Here is a 23,212-nt window from a genome sequence, read left to right as displayed (position 1 = left end):
CTTTTCGCCCTGACGTGACCTTGGAAGGGTGTGGGGTGACATGGAAAATTTCGTCTAGTTCCCGTTAAGCTTTTGCGCCTCCTTTCGCGGGGGGGAGGGGGAGGCATTCTTTATACTGTACGGCTACCAAGATGTTACAAGCGTGATGCTGTTGCGGTGCTCCCAGTGATGATGTAGCTTTGCGGTTGCGCGGAAAGCTTCGATGGGGATGATAGCACTGGGGGGGAACTTGGGGCTAGCGAAATTGGCGAGAGGAGAGATTGATACCAGTTAGGTAATAAACGGAGAAGCAAGAGAGTGAGGTCCAATCAAGCCATGCCGAGGTTGAGCAAAGCCCCAAGCTGGGCAGAGCTGTTGCGAGATAGGCACTCTCCTACTGGTGGGAGGTATTAATACCCAGATAGTCATCAAGGTAGCAAGTTCCCAAATTTTCTTGGGCCAAAGGCAACATATCACGTCTACATCTACTACAAAGCAAAGGCGACTTGGAGTTGGATTGGAATTTCTTTTTGCCATTTTTTCAAGGGGTTGCTGCTGTAGAAATCTTGAGGGCGGGGGGGAAATACACAGTTTCCTTTTTCCTCTCTCTGCGGGGCACACACACGAGTCCAACATACGAGATAAAACCACTGTGAAGAAGGGGTCGAGGGAAAAAGACGAAAACAAGCAAAGTGCGGGAAACAACGACATCATTGGGAGACAACATTTCCATAGCGATCCGCCAAAAACGGGACCAGATGTAAACTAGGTAGGTGGTAGTGTCAAAAAACAGAACAGGGGAACAGATACCGGGGCAGTTGGGTAGACGGGGGGTGGAGGAAAAAGAGGGCAACAGAAGCGTCCATCATTCAGCAGTCAACACCAAACAAGGTCCGTCAACAGGCAATGACGGACAAGCACCCTGCGCCACTCGCCTCTCCCATCCCTAAACCGAAAATCCGAAGTTCCATGACCACTCTCCCCATTAACCAGAGAAGCAACGCACTGCGTACCGGTGCTGCGTCGGCTAGGCCAGCCTCCAACATGATTCCATCTATCGCCATGTGTAGAGGAGGGCGAGAGCATTCAGATATAAAAAAAGACGAGAAAAATGACCCTCGGTTCTTATGCCGAGATTTGAGCGCAACGAGGAAGAAGGATTTAGGAAGCAGCCTCGGGCGCAGGCTCCTCAGCCTTGGGTTCTTCCTCGGCAGGCTTGGATGCTTCACCCTCGTCCTTCTTGGCCTCGCCGGCCTGCTCGGCCTCACCGCTGTCGGATGAAGTCCACAGGGTCAGGTTGTCACGCAGGAGCTGCATGATGAGAGTGCTATCGCGGTAAGACTCCTCGGAGAGAGAGTCGAGCTCGGCAATGGCATCATCGAAAGCCTGCTTGGCAAGGTGGCAAGCACGGTCGGGGGAGTTGAGGATCTCGTAGTAGAACACGGAGAAGTTCAGGGCGAGACCCAGGCGGATGGGGTGAGTGGGAGTGAGCTCGGTCTGGGCAACGTCGGTAGCGTTCTGCAGGGTATTGTCAGTCTCTGCCAGTTCCTAATCTGTGGCCATTCATCCCATGGTGCAGGCAGGCAAATGCATGCATCAACTTACCTTGTAGGCCTCGTGAGCAGCGGTGGCAGCGACCTTGCGCTTCTCGCCAGAGGCGAACTCGGCAAGGTAGCGGTGGTAGTCACCCTTCCTGTCAGAGCGATTTGCATTAGCTTCTGAAAATTTCGAAATATGCAAGCTGAAACGTGATTGGGCGAAAAATTTTTGAAACCCAAGGATCCGAGTGCAACGAGGAAAATGGGGGGAAAATCAACATACATCTTGTGGTAGAAGACCTTGGACTCGCCGGTGGCGGCGTTGGGGATGAGGCTAGCATCCAGGACGTTGAGAACATCCTCGCAGACCTTCTCGAGCTCGAGCTCGATCTTGCTGCGGTACTCCTTGATGGTGGCAACGTGCTTGTCAGAGCCCTTGGACTCCTCCTTCTGCTCGATGGAGGAGATGATGCGCCACGAGGCACGGCGGGTGCCGACAACGTTCTTGTAGGCGACGCTGAGGAGGTTGCGCTCGTCGACGCTGAGCTCACCGCCCAGCTGAGCGACCTCCTTCATGTAGGTAACCATCTCATCGTAACGCTCGGCCTGCTCGCAGAGGCGGGCCAGGAAGGTCTTGCTGTTGTTTGGGAAGCTCGGTCAGCCCGTTGCGTTCGAGCAGGCAAAAAAGGGGGGGAGGTGTTTGGATTCTCTCATCATGAGAGGTTAGTGGGGTCACGGGGCCAGCTGTTGGACAAACCTTTCACGCTGGATACGAAGTTAGCATTGCATTCAAAGTCAGGATGAGAGCAGAGAAAATGACGGGCGAGGGCGGGAGAGGATGGAATTTGCATGTGGTCTCTGGGCTCGTTCGCGCGTGTGCAAAGCCGCGCAGCTCGTGGCGGAGAGGCGGGCTGAGGGGTTGCGTGAACGAGGGGGGAGAGGAGAAGGCGGAAAGCGGCGGTCGGAGCAGCGACAGCAGCTATGCAAGAGTTGACGTACCTCGGTGGCCATGTTGACTGAGAGTCTGTGATGCTTGGAAGGAGAGAAGAGGCGTGCGGTTGCGGAGTCGTTGGTGGCAGAAAAAAGGATGATGCGGGTGTCTGAGGTGGGATGCGGTTGAGGATGGGGCGAGAAGAGTGTTTATATTTTGATTGTGGATTGAGATTTGAATTGGTTTTGGGGTTTGGGGGCTCCCTGGGGCGGAGCCTGGGAGCGCTGTGCTGGGCAAGTGCCCACTGCTAGGTGATGAGAACGCCAGCTTGCAGTGGAGTTGGCTCGCCTTTGGGCCTGCTAGGCCTAGCCAGCCGCCTGGCGCACCCCGCCCCTACGCGCTGCTGGCCCGACACAGCGCACTAAGGCAATCTCTAGCAGCGGTTGACTGCTGATTTGGCAGACGGTACTCAGGGGGTACTCAAGTGTACAACGGCTGCCTGCCTGGCTAGCAGGTACAGACCCCGTACCATGGATTGGCTGCTTTGTGCACATGCTGTACAAAGTACCCGGAGCTACCATGAGCAGAGCATCAGTACTCGTACCTCTAGCAACAGCTCCTCAACAGGTACGAGTACCTAGAGGTATGGGAACACACACAGCAAGCTCCATGCTGTCACTTCATCTTGACCCCCTCCTCACCCTATGCTCACTTTCTGCTGCACCACTGTAACAGTTACACACACAAAAGCACCGAATTTGTCATTGGAAATTGGCGCATTGATGCTGAGAAGCTCTCTTAATTACCTGTAGTGCCTTTAGTTTCTGATACCTTGTACGTGGCTGCTAGGAGGTACCTTTAAGGAGCATTGATGGCATTGCCCAAGGTCTCCGTAACCCGTAAGGGGCTTTGCTGTTATGTTTTCTTTTTCTTAGGTTCCATGTTCTCTCTTTCATCCGAGTTTGGTTTCCCATCACCCAGACGTGTACTCGTACTTCCAACGGCTCTCACGCCCGTGTACTGCCTTAGTACCCATCAAGCGGGTAGTGCACTTTAGCACCTTCACAAGCAATGTAGGACTAACATATGGAACATATCGTCACCAACGCTGTGGTTGAAATGCTGAGTTGGCCGGTGCCCTACCAATGGTCCCTGCTAGATATTCATAGAGCCGGCCAATTTGATTGAACCTGGACGCGGTACTCCGTACTTCACTGGGACTCTCCGAGCCACAGCCCTATTTGTTCTTCTTTCCCTGCTGCTGCCAAGAGGGGCGGGGCTTCTGTTCTTTTTTGGGCGGGAAAAAAAAAGGGTTACCGAGTGATCAGAGTCCCGCTTTACCATGAGACATTCATCAAAGGGCAAATTCTCACATCACCTTATTGGGCCCATCCAGCTGATTTGCTGCTGTCGGCGCTAAAGCTCTCGGTATCTTGCTTTGTCTGCCTTCTTTCACAAGCGGCCTCTGTTGTCTCTGATGCTGTCGTCCAACCAGTCCAACCAGCGCCTGGCTTCTAGCCTGCCGCAAAGGCGTCATAACGTGGCCAGGGGCTGCAAATTGGCTTATTAGAATTCAGCCAGCGTTGACTGTCGGTCAGTCATCGTTCCATCTGGGCTCGCGATCCACCCGCCCTCCACTCCGATAACAGAACGCTGGGCCTCGAGAGCGACGAGGAAAATTTCCGCCGCCTTGCACGGCCTACCACGCGGAGTACGCCGTATGGTCTGTTTTCCCTATTCTCTCCAGGAATGGAGTCGAGCCCACGAAACCCGCCCGCCTGGGGGGACTAGCAGGCAAAGTGGTCCGTCCCAGCAGATCCCGTTGCTAACAGCTGTCTAAACACACGGCGACTACGTGTTAGTGCGGCTTGTCTCCAGAAGCGCACGGAGGCTTTGCTCTTGTTCCCCGTCCACACAAAAGCAAGTGATGAAGACTGCAAGAATGCTGTTCGGCACACCCCGGCCGAAGCATGTGCTCCCTTCTCTGCTCCCAATCATTCATTCCCCGCCGGCCACGTCGGTCCAACGCTTGTCTCTGAGGCATCCACCTTGACGCGGTACGAGTACTCCTCAGGTATCAAGACATGAAGCAGCCGTTTGGTGATGTGATGCTCTGTTTGGGTGCTACTACTAAATGCCCGCATCTCACCTACATGCCCACGCTTCTGGCATACCCACGAATACCGGTATACCCATATCAAGACTCCCGTTCGTGATACATGCCTGGCTTTTACTCGTACTTGTTTTTTCCTTTTTTTACAGAGACGATGCGGCTCCAAGCATCCGAGCTCTCGTACTGGCAACCTAGTCGACTAGTGGCCCCTTTCTACACCAGCCGATCCGTCCCAAAGCACGGGAATGCATGCATGGCCTACTCCGTATCTCGCTTGTCTCCGTCCTCCCCGTGCCTTGCCTTGGACTGGCAAACCCGATTTCCAGCATTCTTCTTCACACTTCTGTGCAGGCCTTCAGGGATGAGCCCCGAGCGTGTTCTGCTGTTCACATGATGCCACAGCCTGCCCCCCCAAAGAGCCCCCCCTGACACTCTGCTCTCGTTGATGCTATTTGCCATGGACATGGGAGAGACTGGCAAATAACGCGTGCTGTGGCTGTGGTCAGCTCCCGTCCGTGACTCACTCGCTCCCCCTTTTCCCCTCCTCTCTTATCGCCATCGCGTGGCACAGCTGTCGCACAAGTCCATGCTGCGAGGTATTCTCTGCAGGCCAATAGCGTCACGACGGCCAATAGCATCACGACGGCCATCTAGCTGTTCGCCAGCCTGGCCATGCTCACGTCCAAGTTTGCAGCAAATCACCAGTCAAAGGCGCCACAAATGCCCCTCCCGGCACACGCCTTGCCCCCACCATTTCGGATTCGCCCAGAGCTGTCTTTGCGACTCCGTCCTTGGCGGTGCGATCTGATTAGAGTTGCAATCAAGCATCCTGGTTGCAAGAGGAGCCTGCCGTCCCGGCTCCAGGCGTCAACAAATTGCGGATGCCACTACTATAGATGGACTAATACGGTAGATATACTCGTATATATATATCAAGTCCTAGGGTAACTACCTGTATTGTATTGTATTGTATTGTATTGTATTTACTTTGAAATGTACAAGGACGGTCGAGGCACACATGGCATGATGCTCGTCATCATGGTGTCTGATACCCAGGCCGTGTCACATGGCAAAGCAGCATTTCTCTGCCGCCCTCCCTCCACTCAATGACGATCAACGTGGAAGCCTGCACGCTCGGCAAGGCAGTATCTGGAAGTGCCGATACCGCCTTTGCTCAAAAGAGAGAAGAGGGAAACGAAACAAGCATAGCCTGAGGAGCACAGCAGATTTCTCTACTCTCCACGTTTCTTCCATGCTAAGAATCCTTTACGTTCTACTTACTCGCAGTGTCTTGGTCCATGCTATTTGATCTGACTAGTAGAATTCGTGTTTCAACAAAATCAATAATGCGAAAATGGTATTCAGTATGAAATTATTTAACAATGTGCTCCTTTGAACTTCTTAACTAGGTAGGTGCAGTTTCACCATGTTTATGCTCGCTCCCCAAGTTTCATATACTATCCTGTACCTTTGCTTGCCTCTCATAATGGACATTGATATCCAACTCCCCTCTGATTACAACCAGCTCCTCATATATATTAGTTTGCTATTCATCAAACGCTCATGAATCGTTGCGAGACTTTATAAGTATTCGTCATGGGGCTGATACGGAGGCCGACCCCAGTTTGTAGGGTCGCCACCGGGAACACATAGTCCGAGCCTCCAGAAATAATCTCTGTGAGCAAAAAACAGCTGCCAGAGTTTGAACCTTGCCGGGAAGCTCATCCTCTCCGTGTACTCTTCCAAGGAGGCAGTCGTCCACCGGAAATGGAGAAGGCGATGGAGCAGATTTTCCACTGAGCTGTCGTCCTTGGCGCTGCAATTAGGATCTGCGTTGCCGATGCATAGTTGGACGTCTGTTTCGGATGGTGATAGGGCAGACTTGGAAATGAATATTTCGCCGCCGTGCGACTTGTAGCCAAACTCGCCTGGCGGAAGTAGGGGCACTGGGTCATCGGCGTGAGTAACTCGTCGATAGACTCGCTTTTCGAGGTCAATGAGTCCATCGAGGTCGAACACGTCGTCAACAAAACGGGCGAACCCAGCGTTGCCGACACGAGGCTCTCCAAACGTGGTAACCATCACGCCATCCCAGCCAAGCGACACTTTCAGTTCAAGTGCCGCAAGACAAGCCACGGCGCCTCCCAGGCTATGGCCTATGAGATGAATGGGGTGAGATGGATACTTGGCCCTGAGTGCCTTGAGTTCTGGCAGAACCGAGTCTCGGGCACTCTTCCAAGACTCGAGAAAGCCACTGTGCACGGTGCAATTTGTGCACTCATGACTGGGCTTTTCTGGCTCTTCTCCTCCATGATCGGGCGACGGATATGGTACGTATTTTTGCGGAACGGTGCTGAGATCAACAATAGTATTGGTGATGCTGTAGGTCCCACGGAACGCAACAACAATGGCGCCCTGCTTGTCATCTTCTACAGGTCCATCGTTTCGACGCTGCTGGTCCGCGCCGTGGTCGACGGCGATGAATCCACAATTGTCGCCGAAGAGAAAGCCTGTACTCCATGTGGAGGCCAAGGTCACGTTAGGGAATTCGTCGCATCGAGAGATACACTGGAACGGCTTGTGAATGCCCGTGGTGCCGAGGCAATATGAGACGTCAACGAGCCTTGCCAGTCGTTCGAGGGACGCGAACAGGGACACTGGGATGGTTGAAACAGCTGCTGGCTCTTTGGTGCCCAACGGTTCTTGTTGATTGATGTAAGCGGCCTCGACAAAGAAAGCAGCGGCGAGCTGTCCAAGTAGTAGGAGCCCGAGGCGGCCCGGAAATGCCCTCCCCATGGTCAAATTCGTTGGCATTGATCAGAGCATGGAGAAAGAAGATGGCATGCGCTGGCCGGATTGCCAGATGCCTGCAAGGATAGGTAGCGTCTCGTCTCAGCTCAACAAAACAAGTTGCCAATCGCGATGCTTTTCGGATCCTGCCTGACGTAAGGATGCAAGGGAGAAAGAGACGCAGAGTGGCAAATGAGAAGTGGTGTAACCGCCGGCGAGAATTGATGTGCACCAGTAGAATTCCCTTTATTCCACGATTCGCCGCTGCTCTTTGAAAGAAAGCGAATCAGCCCTGCAAAATCAGCGAGACATGCCTGACTTTGGTCTCATGAACCTGGTGGCAAGCTGGGCGAGATCACGAGGTGGGCATGCACAATTTGGCGGGGACCGGGCCAGGGCCAGTACAGTAGGAGTAGGTGAGTTTGCAGGCGGCACTTTATGTGCAGATGGGGCAAAATCTGGGGTCGCTGGGCCCTGTAGGGTTAGCTGGAAGAGCGCTGGAGACCTGCTAAAACGGAAATGGCGGCCACTCAGGTGGTAGAAAGGAAGGATTGAATGTTTAGAGCAACATGGCGAAAGGCATTCATCGATATTTAACTTAGTTAGTTTCTAGACTAGTAGTGATAGAGAGTATTGAAAAATTGGGTGCTTAGTATGCAGGTACGAGTAACATTCGAGAAGAGTTCTTGGGTAATCAAGGCACAGTCCGATAATTTGCAGTTTTTCGTTTGTCCACCGCTGCCACTAGAGGGCACTATTGAATGTCCGCGCGCTGACCGGACTCGGCATTTACATGTACTGACTCGGGTCAAAGGCTCACGACATTACTCCGTAATAGTATTTTCATAAATGTTTGTCAATATTCACCAATTAGTATCATGATACGGAGTACTGATCTATTGATAAATGATGTTTCATGGGTGGACAGGCAATAAGTAGCAATAGCAATTAATGGCCGCTCCAGCAGCCCCATTCTTCTCCTCAACTGTCTAGAAACCTAATGGAAGCGTCATATCGTCTCCGTCTAATATGTCCTGTATTCCTCCAATAGACTGATGCTTATCTATTAAACATTGATTCCATATTTTGACATGGTCATCTGCTAATGTTCCATCTCGACCTCTAGCTCACCCAATACTTGGCCAAAGTAGGATCTGTTACTGGGTCCAGCGCAGTGAATTTCCCATCGATATCGGTCGAATTGGTCGTGCAAGCGCCTGGCGGCGTAGAGCAAGACAAGGGAATTATCGCTGAGCCAGCTACCTCCCATGTGGCAGCGCTGTAATAATTGAATATTAGCACACTTCTAACAGGCATATGTCAACAAGACGAGGCTGATATGCGACATACCCATTGGCTTTGGGGCAGATCCTCTCAGTGATGGTCAACTGCCTCTGCGCGTTGTCCCAGATGAACTTGATGTCACTCTTCTCGCACGCGTACCTCGGCGTCAAGCCTGGAGGCGTGGTGGAAACAGAGCTAGAATTATAGTGGCAGTTGGTGGTGACGCTTGTCGTCTGGTCAACAAAGGTGAAGTTGTATGCGGTCAGAGTGGCCGCAGGACCGGTCTCGTTCGACTTGGCCGCAAAGTTCTTGATCTGGAACCCCGGAGGGAGATTGCAGTCGCTCTGGCTCTGGGCCTGGGCCAGAAGTTCTGGCGGAGGAGAGTAGGAGAGGGCGGACATGGTGGCCATGGCGGATGGCAGAGCGGCCAGTAGAGAGACGGATTGGAAACGCATCGTAACGAAATAATGTGTGGATTTAGCACGCCTTGTTATTCGCAAGTTGTACTACGGGTGGGAAGAAGGAAATAGGTAGATACGAAGAGGAAAGGAAGAGAGTACGATTTTAAGTACTACCACGGAGTAGATAGGTAGGTAGATTAGAAGGGAGGAAGGAGAAGCTACGGCAGTGGAAACCTTCAAATGCAACGTTGATGTTTGCTTGTATACCTGTACTGTACGGGCTTCCGAGGCATGACGTGGGAAGCAGCTCCATTTCAGCCCCTGGATCAACGCGGCCGAAAACACAGGCACAGCAAGGTTTGACAAAAACTGGGACGAAGAGGAGAAGAAGAAGTCGAGGGAGCGTCGATCCAATTGCCGTAGACGGCAGTTGGCAGCACAAGGGGCTCCATCAAGAGTCAGTTTGCCTTAGTCTTGATGTTTCTTTGACGCAGGGAGGCGCGTGCTGTGGCTGAAGCTGGGGCCACGGCCACGAATAACCGGCTGTCACTGTAATATACTGTATGGATGCTTGTCAATTCAATGCCAGCGGCAACATGGTGGCCCTTTCAAGCATGTGAGAGTTCTGCGATGAATGAAGATGGCTTGATTGGGCAGCGCGTGTCCCTGGCGTTTCAAAGTTTCAAGCCGTGACGCTCATGGGGCTGCTGTAGAAGATGTCACTTAGCATTATGCATTGACCACGTAGTTGAAAAGGGAAAAGGGAAGCGGTTGGTTGACAGAGCTCTGTACTACCTGCACTTTATACGAAGCACGCGCCGGAGAGAGTTGGACCCTACAAGGGAAGGCCTCGAGTCGCACTGAAAATACGACTGGGGACGTCATCTATATATCTAATCTGCCTTGTGCTGCAATAAATAATTCTTACGAGTATCCGTACGTGCTAAGCAAAAGTTGTCGTGCGCGGAGCGGAGTCGTAATCTGCACTCCGAACTTGGCCGTCTAATCGCTCAATACTACCGTTTTTAGACTTGGCAGTGTTGTCAGCCTGGTGCTCCGAAGCTGGAGACGCATTGCGTCTTGAGAAAGGAGAGATAGGTAGATAGACAGCGACTGGTTAATCAAACGCTGCTGCGTCAAAGGGGCGATCGGTTCGGAGCACAGAGCAGTTTAGTATTGAAGCTCGGCACCAGCTTTATAGTTCCGTATACCTGGGCGGCTACTAGGTAATAATCGCCATATGATTGCTGGTACATATGCCTCGCCGACGACGGCATTTAGGGAAAAGAAAGAGAAGAAAAATTACTGGAAAAGTATAAAAATAAAGCAAAACCCCAAGCAGCACCCCAGTTCTCCTCAATGCTCGATAGAAAACCCATTATCAGTATTGACTGCTGAATATTTCGTACATCGCAGCTCTCCAATTGACCAGCAATCAATTGCCTCTTTAGGATAAGCACCACATTTGCCAAAACAAAAGCCCAACGGGTGAGGTAATTATCCGCCTCCGAATTATGTAATTCTAAAGGCGGCCTGCAGCAAAACCTTACCAACCAGGCGTCGGCGTCGGAACTGGCACCCTCAACCATCTCAACATCCACCTACATATTAAAGCCCCAGCAGACCAAGTCATCGACAGCGTCCCTCGCGCATCTGCCTGACTTCGGAAGCTTCGCACGAGCAGTAGCAACGACCTCTCCCTTCGCCTCTCTCTAGTCTTTATCGCTTCGATAGCCCATCGTCGTCACAATGGCCACCGAACTTTGGTATGTTGCGTCAGCGCGTTGAACCCCCCCTAGCGTCGTCGTGGAGCTTCGGATTGCATCCTTTGGAGCTTTCGGCATCATCGCGACCTCCCGCATCTGCATCCCCTCCCGCGTCTTTGTGCCGTTTCCAGAGCCTAGAGCTGACTTGATGATTGTACAGCCCCGTCTACGCGGTCAGTAAACACCCACCGGTTTCCTACCCTACCCAGCGACGTCACCGGGAAATCTCCGCAGTGACAACGAAACAATCACAATCACATCTTCGAAATGCCGGTCCAAATCGCTAACACATCACACAGCCCTTCTTTGGTGCCATGGGCTGCACCTGCGCCATCGTCTTCACCTGCCTGGGTGCCTCATACGGCACTGCCAAGTCTGGTGTCGGTATCGCCGCCATGGGTGTCCTCCGCCCTGACCTCATCGTCAAGAGTCAGTCGCCCTTGTTATTCTTGACGCGCGCTATTCATTGCTGACCCCCTAGCTAGACATTGTCCCCGTTATTATGGCTGGTATCATTGGTATTTACGGCCTCGTCGTTTCCGTCCTCATCTCCGATGGCCTCAAGCAGGATCTTCCTCTGTACACCGGCTTCATTCAGTTTGGTGCTGGTCTCTCTGTCGGTCTTGCTGGTCTTGCTGCCGGATTCGCCATCGGTATTGTCGGTGATGCTGGTGTCCGAGGAACTGCTCAACAGCCCCGTCTCTTCGTTGGAATGATTCTGATTCTCATTTTTGCCGAAGTCTTGGGTATGCACATTTCCGATCTACACAATGGACTGAGTAACAACACGATTGCTAACCTAATTATCCAGGTCTGTACGGTCTCATTGTTGCCCTGTTGATGAACTCCAAGGCCAGCCAGGATGCTGTCTGCGCATAGAAGGACAAAGACAACGTGACTACCCCGAATAACTTGACAACTTTGCTTTTGTGGGAGTCGCCAAACCTGGTATGAAGTATGGGTTCTGGTCAGTGCTACAATGTGATAACTCAGGGTCAAACAATGGTGCTGGATGGTGCAACGTGTTGGGAAAGGAGAATCATGACCGCGCACGCAACGCAGGTCGCGTAATGGATCGGTAGGAGGGAGCTTTTATATATGTACACTAGTGACAGGATGCGTTTGCTCTTGATGTGATTTTCTCTTCATAGACGGTGAAGGTGAAGGGTCTAGTGTAAGCAGATGCTCAATTTTATCTGTCATTGTTTGTTTTCTTACAAGAAGCTCCTTGCGGAGCTTGGGTTCCTATCTGCCCATAATCACAAGGTGTGTGTGCCGATGTAACTCGCAGTCAATCAAGAGCCGCACCCGCCATTTTCATCATATGCCATTAATCAGTGATGCCATTAATTAGTGCTACTAGTAATATCTTTCCATCCATCCTTCTTAAAACTACATGATACAAACATCAAAGCTTGTAGACAATCCCTAATCCCTAATCCCAATCTGATCGTCTTGACCCATATATTAAAAAAAACATTCTCGATCAATTCTTTTCTCTTCCAGTCTTTCCCCTTTCCCCCTGAATAGAAAATAAGCAAGCCCCATTGTGTTTGTTTCCCTTTGTATTATTTCTATTACATGCTTTGCTGAGAAAAATCAGAAACTCCTCTCCTCTTTTTGCCAAGAAGAGAGATACACTTTAATATGTACGGGAGAAGCGGAGCTCGGTCACGAACAAATGTTTCTTAAATGACGTACTGCAGATTGCGTCAGTAAATTCTCAAAAGAGAACAGAGCGTGTAACAGGGAGAAGGGCTTACGGGAATGAAGAGATAGGGAACCTGTCGTTCATATTCGAGCCACGCTTCGCCGTATTTGGCGCGGCAGCGGGTGATGTCTCGCCACGCGCGGTGAGCAATCATGCATCCGAAGAAGACGGGGTAGAACCAGGGGAAGGGACTCCTGTTGGTGAGAAAGAAAAGCGTTAGCAAAGAAAACATTTATGTAGAGAATATCGTAGGTTGCTTACTCGAAGCCAGTGATCAGACCCCAGGAGACGGAGAACCAAAGATCAGAGGTGTAGTGGATCTTGCGAGCAAGACCATACCAGCCGTCGACAAGGATGGTGCCCTGAGGAGTCTTGATGGTCTTGGGGTTCTTGATGGTTTGCCATGGGACCTGAGGGAACGTCTTGCGCTTGATGAGGTTTCCCTTCTCCATGGCGCGGAAGCGGTTCTTCTGGCTGTTGCAGCTGTCCCACACCCAGTACCAGAAAAGGTAGGCACCGTACATGGCAACCAGCGCGTAGCGGTTCCAGCGGTAGGTGGCGGGATCGTGGTTAGCCAGGTAGAGAGTGCAGTGGCAGTAAGACAGAGGAACACCGGCAAGGTTCCAGAAGATGAGCATGAAGCCCCATTTCTCATAGTACATGTCCCTACTTTCGGTTAATTCAATACCCTAAGTGAGATGAAAGGACACTATTCTTACCAAGTAGTAATGATGAGCTCCTCGCCCTTGGCGCAAGCGTTGGCATAGAGGTAGTGTGCCATAACGAGGAACATGACCTCGCCAGAAACGTAGCCGTACTGCTCATACTGACGCGCGGCGGCACCGAGACTCAAAATAAGAAGGAAGTACCAGGGCATGCGAACCTCGAAGAACATCTTGAAATCAAGGATGCCAAACATACGAGGGTTCAGCTCAGCGCCCATGAAGAAATCGTAGATGGGGTAGCCGGTCATGCGGTGCTGCTTGCCCCTCCACAGAGCGGAGAAGTAAGCGATGAAGCTGACGATGAAGCCGCTGCAAATGGCCACAGACAGCAGAGGGCCAAACTCGTCGAGGGCCGTGTAGAGCGGCCAGATGCCGGAGAAATGCAGGGCACCAAGGACGGCGAACGTGGTGTACAAGCTGACATAGGCGTTGCAAAAGTAGTCGAGCTGCTTGCCGCCCTCGTGGGGAAGAGGCTTGCCCTTGCCCCAGACGCCGGGAAGAAGACAGTAGCATGCACCCTCGAAGATGAGGTAACTCCAGTACCAAATCCACGCCTTTGAGTGGGGGAATGCACCGGTCCAGACGAGGTCGACCAGGTGAGTTCCAAACTCAGCCCAGCTCTGGCCAGGAGTGCGGTAGGGGAACTTGCCACCATAGTACGTGGCACCAACCCACATGTACCACATGAGGACTGGGAAGAAGAGCATCATAAATCCGGTGCCTATCGAGCCACCGAATTCAAACTCGCCCGAGTAGTCGACCTTGGGGTCCTGACCGGGCCTCCAACCGTCCACCACATGGCTTTCCGCGGAAGTTCCGTTCGCACCCTTTCCGTTTGGCACAGCGCCTGACGAGCCGTTGGCGTATCCGTTGCTATGTCCATTGGCATGGCCGTTGGCATTGCCGTTGGTATGGCCATTTGCGTGACCGTTGGCAGCGCCATTGATTGGCTTAACGTCGTCTTCATCCAAGTTCTCGATGAACTTGGCGGTTCGACGGCGGGTGATGCGTTCGTGAGGGGCGGCGGGCTCGGCAGAGTCTTCCACGACGGAGGCTTCGGGAGTCTGTGAAGATTGGCGAGCGCGCGAAGACTTCTTCTTTGGTGTTTCAACCAGGCCTTCGAAGAGCTCCTTCTTTCTGAGCGGGGATCAGCATATGCACTCAGAGGGCTACGCGACGCGGGTTCATTGCGATGTGCAATCACAAGGTGATCCGGGCACCCGAATAACCAGGCATCTCGACTCGGTTCCAATCTCGCATCTCAGGGGCGGACAGCTATTGCAACACTTACTTTGGAGTCTGCCGCAGCGAATATCGGGTCGCCATGGTGACGAGCTGCCCTTGTGTCGAGATTCTAGCTAAGTAGGGTGTCGATGGAAGAATTGCTTGCGCAGCTCTAGAGCAGATGGCTGGTTACTCAAGCCCGCTGATTACTTCAAGCCACGAAAACGGGCAAAGCTTCCAGATCTGAGGAGTGGGAGACAAGACAAGAATCAGAAAAGTGTGCTGCGTCGCGCACCGCGTTGAAGAAGCCAGAGATGGGAACTTTTTGGAATCGTGATGTAACGCTATTGGCTCGCTGGGATTCAGGGGTAGATGTAACTCGGCAGCCAAAACAACGCGTGCCGGTACCTGGTTCCTTGCCGCTTAATTAGCCCCAGTGCAAATACGCGGGATTCTCATTAGGCCGTCAAGTTTAAGTGGCCGGGACGAGGTATCGGACAAAATTTATGGATCTCCAACTCGGTCCATTTAGCGCCTTTACTTGCCAGATCTCCGCCGTCATGCGCCCGTATTCGTATTGGCCCTTGGTCGTACTCTTGGTCGGAATACGAAGTGTCAGACAATTGGTGCAGAGGTGATATTACGGCGGCTCAATACGCGTATGACGGAGGGAGGGGGTTGAAGCTGTTGCAGTGAGACTGTGTCAAGCGACACTATCAGGTAATAAGTTGCACATCACTGCGGACTCAGCGCCAGAAACGCAGAGCTATTTATAATAACAATAGGGAAAATAGGGCAGCAGAACAAAGAGCCTCGGCTCGGGGTTGTGTTTTTGGTTGTGCGATCTTCATGCTCATCCTTTGGTCCACAGATGCCAATCTGAGCGAGGGTCTTAACAAGGCCCTCGGCGACATCAGAGAATTAGCTACGCAGATTATATGCTACTTCGAAGATTTGGAAGATGTGCCTGATGAACCAGAGCCAAGGTTCCCCCTAGAGCTAGATCTTCAAATCTTCTACTTCATGAGAATAGAGATGTAGTATGATATCATGTATAGGTAAACGAAGCTAGGCTTACAAGATCAATGACAGAGATTTTATGGGCATTCACCAATCATAATAGATTTATTATCGAGCTTGACCAGCTGTATTTAGGACCGCAGATACTATGTATTCTGGCTCAAAAGCTGTGGCATAACAGTGCCGTATACCCGAGTTTGTTTCCTTATCGTCTTACAACAGCCGAAGAAAAGATATTAGAGTAACAAACTCAACGCTAGTGCAAGAGCCTCTGTCTCACTGTGTAATTGAGAGGCCAATCGGCCAAGGACAGGTTGTTTACTCATTCTTTCAATGTCAAGTTGGCAATGTTATTTTTCTCGAGGGAGGTGAAAGGCTCCGGGTTCGCTGCAAGGCCGGTATTAGTCGCGGGGCTTTTTGCTCGCAACTTTGCACCAGGTCTGGAAAAAAGATCACCCACAGGAATAGCACACAATCATGACTGGTCATTGCAGCTCACCGCATCGATAATTTTGCAGAATGCCTTCAATGCCAGGCATCTGCTGCTTGTAGCCGTGGAATGCCGCAGTACATGTACATATGAATAGTAAGCCCAGCTTGAACGGTAAATTGGTGGGCCATGGTAACATCAGCCTTGTTCCTGGGACCTGTCAATGCACAGAAGATACCACATCTACAGCCCATTGCATAGCCCAGCCACGACAGTATCTAAATCTCTTGTGAAACCAGAGTTAATATCTGCATCTACCTATCGGGGCCATGCTTTTCAAACCTTGTGCCGTCCTAATGTAGGTACCTGATATTTTGGGTTCAAGGTTCGTATTCCCCCTCTCAGCCTCTCAGCCTTGGAACTTTGTTAATAAGCATCTCGGACCGTGTGATTCGAATCCTCCGTGAACCCCAATAAGAGAAGCGCTACAGACACCGGGCAGAAGGAGATGATTGTAAAATCTATATGGTCTCCTGGTCAATTGCTCGATCCGGTATATAAATGTTACCTAAAATGCTGACTCACTCTTACTCTTATATGTTCTGGTCGGATTCAACGGTTACTAGACGAGCATAATGTATTCGCTTATATGTACATGTGCGCTTATTGCTTAGCCACTCTATCACATATAACATTGAGCAGTCAAATTTGCCACCACAGCAGCAGCCATGACGCTCCCTGATTATTAGACTTTGTGCATACATAATGTAGCACCTAGGTATAAGAATATAGTCATCAATACCTTGTTGGTTTAGGAGGTGGTAATTGAATCAGACTTTTGGGACGTTGCAGGGTGGGCATTGCCACCTTAATAGGTATGGAGAGCCTTCTATGGAGAGGTGTCTACCGCATTCCAGGCCGCCTACCTAGGTGGTAATGAAAGCAGTTGATGCACATCTATCTACATGTACTCTGACAAGCCTGATACTGGCTAGCCATTTGTTCTCTTCAGAATACCGCTCCACCTAAAAAATTGAAAATTAAAATTTGTAATGTATAACCATCGCGGTATGCGATTACAGCGGGATAGAGGACTATGCACATGGAGCCCGTTCTGTACATAATATCGTGCCATATTATTCAGGTTGTATGGACGCAACCATCCCATGCCTTAGTAACAACCAGGTGCTACCATCTGCCATGTGGCGCGTGCATCTCCCCTGGCGGTGCTGAAGATACCGCTAACGTGCCTTAATCGATAACGCTCCAGGCCCCTGCCACCATCTTAATCCAAGGAGGTGGTCATTCGGTCATTATCGTCACCAGCGCCAAAGTTTGAGCTTGCCTCAACCATTCTCTTCCCCACGTGAATCGGCCGCTGTTGTTCGTGGGATTGGTAATTGTTTCTTCGTCTGCGGCATTCAATCTCGACGCCATCACATGCCACAAGATATTTGTCTGCTCTGCTATCGTTGTGTTTCTGCGAGGCTGAGCGCCTTGACCGTCCCTCCCTTTTCCGCCTCGGCCACTGCGGCAGCTACAACGGCGCGTGCAAAACCTCCAACCACACCCGACAACCATCATCCCACCGTCTGTCTGGTTGCGTGACAGGATTGCAATTTGGCTTTGGAATTTCCCTTGATTTTTTTTCTTTTTGCACAGTGGCTTCAGCGTTCGATGATGACCCTCTGGTAGCAAAACCACAGAGCCACATATACATCCACCGTCCCTCCAGCCTTCTACCTTCCACCTCACATACGATCTTAACTTACATCTCCCAACATCGAGCTGTTGGGAAATGACCATGGCTCCCGAACGTCTAGACGAGTCCGTCTCGCCAATGACGAGAACCCCCGACGCTCCCTCCCCAGCAAACGCAGAATCACAGCCCCAATTTCAGCCGCCGAAATCGAATGATGGCCTGCTGTCCGTGTCCCCCAATACATCGGAGCCGAGGCTGAGCGAAAGTTCCTCCCCTAAAGCAGCCAGCGACTACTGGAATGGCGGAATGAGCCATCCTGATCCCTCACCATTAGCTGCTGGGGAGTCGAAATCAAGTTCTCAAGAACTACCGGCGCCGGAACAACAAGACATACCAACCGGGCTTGATTCTAGTACCCAAGAGACTTTGCAGGTAGATGGGGGACGTACGATCCATTTTGCTGAACCCGAATTCCAGCCTCCAGGATCGGTGCCCTTAGAAGAGCCTGATACCCCAACCCGGTCTCGAACAAGCCTCATGTCCAAGATCAAAGCTCTCACAGCCAATAACGGCTCTCAGACTCCAAAATCGGTGAATACACCGACGTTTCCGTCCGAATTCGGTACACAGTCGTTCCCCAACTCTCCCACAGCCTCTAGAGTGACGACCCGAGTTCCAGAAGCTCTCAACGAAGAGCAATCCGACGCCGATGCCGATGTCGAGACCGCAGATGAGGCCGCTATACCTGATGCTGTCAAGAAAAACAAACGAAAGAGCCGGCGCTTCAAGAAAGGCTCCATATCCAACTTTCCAAACCCAAGCCGGTTTCCAAGCGACATAGATCCATTCACATTAAGCACATATGATCGCCTACTGAGGCGCCGAGCAAGCATGCCCGATACGACACAGCCTGATCATGCTGTGTCTGATGGGGAGATTCGTGAGAGACGAAAGCCCTTTAGAAGAGGCTATTCTTGGGTGAACAACACAATGAGCCCTCCGGATGAAGATGTAGAGGACTTGGAAAACTCTACCGCTGTCGGGCGACGCAACGGGCACACACGCCGCATCACTGTCTTTGGTGGTGGTGGAATGTCTGATGGAGACGCGTTGACCCCTAGGAAGCATTTCTTCACCTCGGAGCGAGCCGAACGAGCCTCTAGCTATGGCGCCCAGAAATGGAAGCAGGTCAAAAGTACACTGAAGCTGCTCCGACAAAAGAAGGAGGATCGTTTTGATTACTACAAATCTGCGGAACTAATGGCTGAGTTGAGAGCTGGCGCCCCTGCTGTTCTGATGCTTGCTAGTATGATTCAGCGAGACGAACACGGGAACAAGAGAATACCTGTCCTTCTGGAACAGCTGAAGCTCAAGATTAAGGACAGCTCGCCCATGCCGGATGATGATAAAGAGCGCCACTGGATATTCACAATCGAGTTGGAGTACGGAAGCGGCCCGAGCAGGATGAACTGGCTGGTCATCAGAACTATCCGGGATATCTATAACCTACATTTCCGGTACAAGTTTGCCCTGAACAACGACAAATACATGCTCGGGAAAGATCTCGGCGGCCGTCCCAAGCAGCCCAAGTTCCCCTATTCAGCCTTCCCTTACCTTCGTGGTGCTCGCAACAAGGGAGACGAGAGTGAGGACGATGAGCAGGCTGACCAGGCTAGTGGTCGTGGTGAGGAGACTGCTGCTGAGATGACAGCTGCCGAAGATATCGGCGAAGGACCGCATCAACATTCGAGAAAGAAGTCTCGGGGCAATTTTCTCGGCATGCGGCGAAGATCCACCGGCTTCACCGATGCAGGTGAAATGTCCATGGCCGAGAATGCTGGCCTCGATAAAGAGACCCGTAGACAGCGCTACGTGGAGAAGCAAAGGCGTATCCTGGAGAAATATCTCTCTGAGATGATTCGATGGCTAATGTTCAGGGCTGACAGCAACCGCCTTTGCCGATTCCTTGAGTTATCGGCTCTGGGCGTTCGCCTGGCTGCCGAAGGAAGCTATCATGGGAAAGAGGGGTACCTCCATCTCCAAATGTCCAAGGGCCTTGATTTCCGTCGTGTTCTGACCCCGGCAAAAGTCATTGCTCGACACAGCCGTAAATGGTTCCTCGTCAGGCAGAGTTACATTGTGTGTGTGGAATCGCCAGAGAACATGAACATTTATGACGTTTATCTTGTCGACACCAAGTTTAGCATCGTGTCTAAGAGAAAGGCGCTGAAAAATATCGGCTCCAAGAAGAAGAAGACCGAAGACGAAATGAATATGGAGCCATCTCCCGAGAAACATCACACGCTGAAAATGCGCACATCGGACCGTAAAATACGGCTCTTCTCGCGTTACCAATCGGTGTTGCGGCAGTTTGAGGACTCCATCAACGAAATGCTGAAGCAGACTATTTGGTTCCAGAAGAAGCGGTTTGACAGCTTTGCACCTGTTCGGTCTGGTGTGTTTGCCCAGTGGCTGGTCGATGGGCGGGATTACATGTGGAATGTGTCGAGAGCCATCAATATGGCACGGGACGTCATCTACATTCATGACTGGTGGCTGAGTCCCGAGCTGTATATGCGCCGGCCTGCGTGTATCAGCCAGAAATGGCGACTGGATCGACTACTCCAGAAGAAAGCAAGAGAAGGCGTCAAGATCTTTGTGATTATCTATCGAAATGTCGAGGCGGCCGTCCCCATTGACTCTGAATACACCAAATTCTCGCTCCTCAATCTTCATCCAAACATCTTCGTTCAGCGATCCCCAAACCAGTTCAAGAAAAACCAGTTCTTCTTTGCGCACCACGAAAAGATCTGCATTGTCGATCACGACGTGGCATTCTTGGGTGGTATAGATCTTTGCTTTGGCCGTTGGGACAGCCCACAGCACCCTATAGTGGATGACAAGCCGACGGGATTCGAGCCATCTGGGATGCCCAAGGACTCTGAACACGTACAACTGTTCCCCGGAAAGGATTATTCGAACCCAAGAGTCCAGGACTTTTTCAACCTACACGAGCCGTACGAGGAAATGTACGACCGGGGCAAGGTTCCCAGGATGCCATGGCACGACATTTCCATGCAAGTGGTCGGACAGCCCGCTCGAGACTTGACTCGCCATTTCGTCCAGCGATGGAACTACCTCCGTCGAGGGCGAAAGCCAACCAGGCCGTTGCCATTCCTGTTGCCACCACCCGACGCGAAATTCGAGGATCTCGAGGCTCTGGGTTTGACAGGCACTTGCGAAGTACAAATGCTGCGGTCTGCGTCAAATTGGTCATTGGGTACCGATGACACTGAGCATAGTATCCAAACCGCCTACGTCCACATGATTGAAGAATCGGAACATTTTGTTTATATTGAAAACCAGTTCTTCATTACGAGCACAGAGGCGTATGGGGCCAAGATCGTCAACCGCATCGGAGATGCCCTGGTTGACCGCATCATTCGCGCTCATAGAAATGGCGAAGACTGGCGAGCGGTCATCATCATACCTCTCATGCCAGGCTTTCAGAACACTGTTGATGAGCAAGAAGGCACTAGCGTCCGATTGATTGTCATGTGCCAATATCGCAGCATCTGTCGAGGAGAGCACTCCATCTTCGGACGCCTCCGTGCTGCGGGTATCGAGCCCGAGGACTACATAAACTTCTACTCGCTCCGTCAGTGGGGAGTGATGGGGAATGAAGCTCTTGTAACTGAGCAGCTCTATATTCATGCCAAAGCTATCATCGTGGACGACAGAGTTGCGTTGATTGGCTCTGCGAATATCAACGAACGGTCCTTGCTTGGTAGCAGAGACTCGGAAGTTGCGGCCATAGTCCGTGACAACGACATGTTGTGGTCCAAAATGGCCGGCAAGCCTTACAAAGTTGGTCGATTTGCCCACACTCTTCGGATGAGGTTAATGAGAGAGCATCTTGGCTTGGATGTGGATGAAATCCTAGAGCAAGAGCGAGAAGCAGAGGAAATGAACGAGACCAACTTCGAGCAGGAGATGGATGCTATATACGAAGAGGGCACAACGCCTGTCGGCGAAATGTCCAGCCCCAAGGCTCCGTCACTGCCTATTAATAATCTTCGTTTGCCCAGCTTCAACCACGATCTTGATCTTGCGACAGTGGAGGCCACCCAAGACCTGGACTCCTCTTCCTTGAAAGGAAAAGAGGCTGAGATCGACCCTCGTGTCACTGACAAGGACCACCAGCTGGATTTGTCAGGGTTCGGCCCAGACCACTGGAAGTCGGCAGAAAAGTCGGGCGCGGATGAAGGTCGAGATTCTGTTCTGGTTGATGGTCGTGAGGTTCTCTTACACGATGGGAAGCGGTCTACGGAGACACACCAAGCCCCTCTGTCTCCTACTTCGCGCCGCCACCACACTGCACACCAGGATCTCAACGATAAGCCTGGCACCTCATCCGCACCTCTTCCCCCAGCTAGCAGGAACGGAGCGGAGAGCCTGGCTACAGGTGCGCCAGCGGTGCCATTGCCAGTCCTTGATGACACAAACATCGGTGGCCCTCCTTCGCATCTTGATCCCAAGACAGGCCGTCAAACGAACGAGCCATTCCATCCGATGGCCGCAGATATTCTGCCTGCTCTCATTGACAAAGACTGTATGCAAGATCCATTGGATCCCACCTTTATGGACGAAATCTGGAGTCGGTCTGCGCGCAACAATACAGTGCTCTACCGCAGGGTTTTCCGCTGCATGCCTGATTCCAAAGTTGGCACTTGGGCTGAGTACCGTGAGTATATGGATTACAACGTAAAGTTCCTCGCCAGCATGGAGGGGAAGCCTGCCGGAGACGAAACTGAGCTTCGCCGTGAGGCAAGCCGGCAGCGCACCCCTGTTGAAGATGCAGCTGTAAAGCAGGGCGACCATCCCAAGATTCAGCTGCCCGAGGATAATGGTGACGATGAAAACGAGAAGCCTGCTTCTCGTGGCAGCAGTGGAGAGGAGCTGGCCCTCCGCCCTCCCACCACCGATGGAGCAACTGACAATCAGGGCTCGCTAGAACCACCCTCGCCTGTTTATTCACCGGGAGAAGTACCGTTCCCTGCCATGGATACTTCTCCCTCGAAATCAGTCTCACGAAGCAAAAGCAGAGACCGTAGACCGACTTTCTCAAACATCGAGAAGCCGTCATCCAGGGACACTAATGCTGCTCCTCCTCTGACGCCAGCTGCTAGTGCACCAGTCAAGCGTCGTCGCCGGGCTACCACTAAGGGGAGCCGTCGTGGAGGCTTGATTGAAGAGATGCCAACGCGTGCCGAGGCTGAACAGCTTTTGGAGATGGTTCAAGGAAATTTGGTTGAATTTCCATACGATTGGCTGCTTACAGAGGAGCACAATGGGAACTGGGGTTATCAGGTCGATGGAGTGGCTCCCATTACCATTTAGTAAGTGACATGCATCAACAGATCCATCCTGCAAGAGGCTGAAGCTAACCACATTCCAGTAATTAATCCATTTTCTCCATCTTTCTTTTTCTGTTTTGCTTCCTGGGTCGGTATAGCGAGTCTTGATGGAGTGGATCGTTCTCATGTATTTTCAGCGGGATAGAGAAGTCATTGCATCCTATGGTGAACATCGATTATC

The 23,212-nt window shown here is 51.7% G+C and overlaps 7 protein-coding genes across 7 annotated transcripts; 3 read left to right on the top strand and 4 right to left on the bottom strand.

The window, feature by feature from the left end:
• Nucleotides 1–475: 475 nt before the first annotated feature.
• On the bottom strand, nucleotides 476–2,618 carry TRIVIDRAFT_215252 (uncharacterized protein; the record flags this gene model as incomplete). The annotated part of the gene is made up of 5 exons (XM_014105073.1): nucleotides 476–1,497; nucleotides 1,585–1,672; nucleotides 1,801–2,154; nucleotides 2,275–2,282; nucleotides 2,517–2,618. The coding sequence occupies 5 exons, from the start codon at nucleotides 2,526–2,528 to the stop codon at nucleotides 1,141–1,143; spliced, it is 819 nt and encodes a 272-aa protein (XP_013960548.1).
• A 3,524-nt stretch (nucleotides 2,619–6,142) lies between these two features.
• Nucleotides 6,143–8,364, bottom strand: TRIVIDRAFT_188672 (uncharacterized protein; the record flags this gene model as incomplete). Its single annotated transcript, XM_014105072.1, has 2 exons — nucleotides 6,143–7,263; nucleotides 8,349–8,364. The coding sequence occupies 2 exons, from the start codon at nucleotides 8,362–8,364 to the stop codon at nucleotides 6,143–6,145; spliced, it is 1,137 nt and encodes a 378-aa protein (XP_013960547.1).
• A 109-nt stretch (nucleotides 8,365–8,473) lies between these two features.
• Nucleotides 8,474–9,036, bottom strand: TRIVIDRAFT_63653 (uncharacterized protein; the record flags this gene model as incomplete). Its single annotated transcript, XM_014105071.1, has 2 exons — nucleotides 8,474–8,630; nucleotides 8,702–9,036. 2 exons carry the CDS (start codon nucleotides 9,034–9,036, stop codon nucleotides 8,474–8,476), a joined length of 492 nt encoding a protein of 163 aa, XP_013960546.1.
• Nucleotides 9,037–10,634: 1,598 nt separating this feature from the next.
• Nucleotides 10,635–12,018, top strand: TRIVIDRAFT_82305 (uncharacterized protein; the record flags this gene model as incomplete). The annotated part of the gene is made up of 5 exons (XM_014105070.1): nucleotides 10,635–10,802; nucleotides 10,963–10,975; nucleotides 11,102–11,231; nucleotides 11,288–11,548; nucleotides 11,614–12,018. The coding sequence occupies 5 exons, from the start codon at nucleotides 10,786–10,788 to the stop codon at nucleotides 11,679–11,681; spliced, it is 489 nt and encodes a 162-aa protein (XP_013960545.1).
• A 472-nt stretch (nucleotides 12,019–12,490) lies between these two features.
• On the bottom strand, nucleotides 12,491–14,564 carry TRIVIDRAFT_55670 (uncharacterized protein; the record flags this gene model as incomplete). Its single annotated transcript, XM_014105069.1, has 5 exons — nucleotides 12,491–12,502; nucleotides 12,566–12,707; nucleotides 12,775–13,179; nucleotides 13,233–14,375; nucleotides 14,530–14,564. 5 exons carry the CDS (start codon nucleotides 14,562–14,564, stop codon nucleotides 12,491–12,493), a joined length of 1,737 nt encoding a protein of 578 aa, XP_013960544.1.
• Nucleotides 14,565–15,311: 747 nt separating this feature from the next.
• Nucleotides 15,312–15,582, top strand: TRIVIDRAFT_218500 (uncharacterized protein; the record flags this gene model as incomplete). Its single annotated transcript, XM_014105068.1, has 2 exons — nucleotides 15,312–15,499; nucleotides 15,555–15,582. The coding sequence occupies 2 exons, from the start codon at nucleotides 15,312–15,314 to the stop codon at nucleotides 15,580–15,582; spliced, it is 216 nt and encodes a 71-aa protein (XP_013960543.1).
• A 2,338-nt stretch (nucleotides 15,583–17,920) lies between these two features.
• TRIVIDRAFT_36325 (uncharacterized protein) lies at nucleotides 17,921–23,014 on the top strand (the record flags this gene model as incomplete). The annotated part of the gene is made up of 1 exon (XM_014105067.1): nucleotides 17,921–23,014. One exon carries the CDS (start codon nucleotides 17,921–17,923, stop codon nucleotides 23,012–23,014), a length of 5,094 nt encoding a protein of 1,697 aa, XP_013960542.1.
• Between the last annotated feature and the right edge of the window lie 198 nt (nucleotides 23,015–23,212).

The sequence above is a fragment of the Trichoderma virens genome (assembly GCF_000170995.1).
Source record: "Trichoderma virens Gv29-8 chromosome Unknown TRIVIscaffold_2, whole genome shotgun sequence".
Taxonomy (NCBI): Eukaryota; Fungi; Ascomycota; class Sordariomycetes; order Hypocreales; family Hypocreaceae; genus Trichoderma; species Trichoderma virens.
Note: the sequence above shows the minus strand (reverse complement) of the source record. Positions and strands in the feature narration are given on the sequence as shown.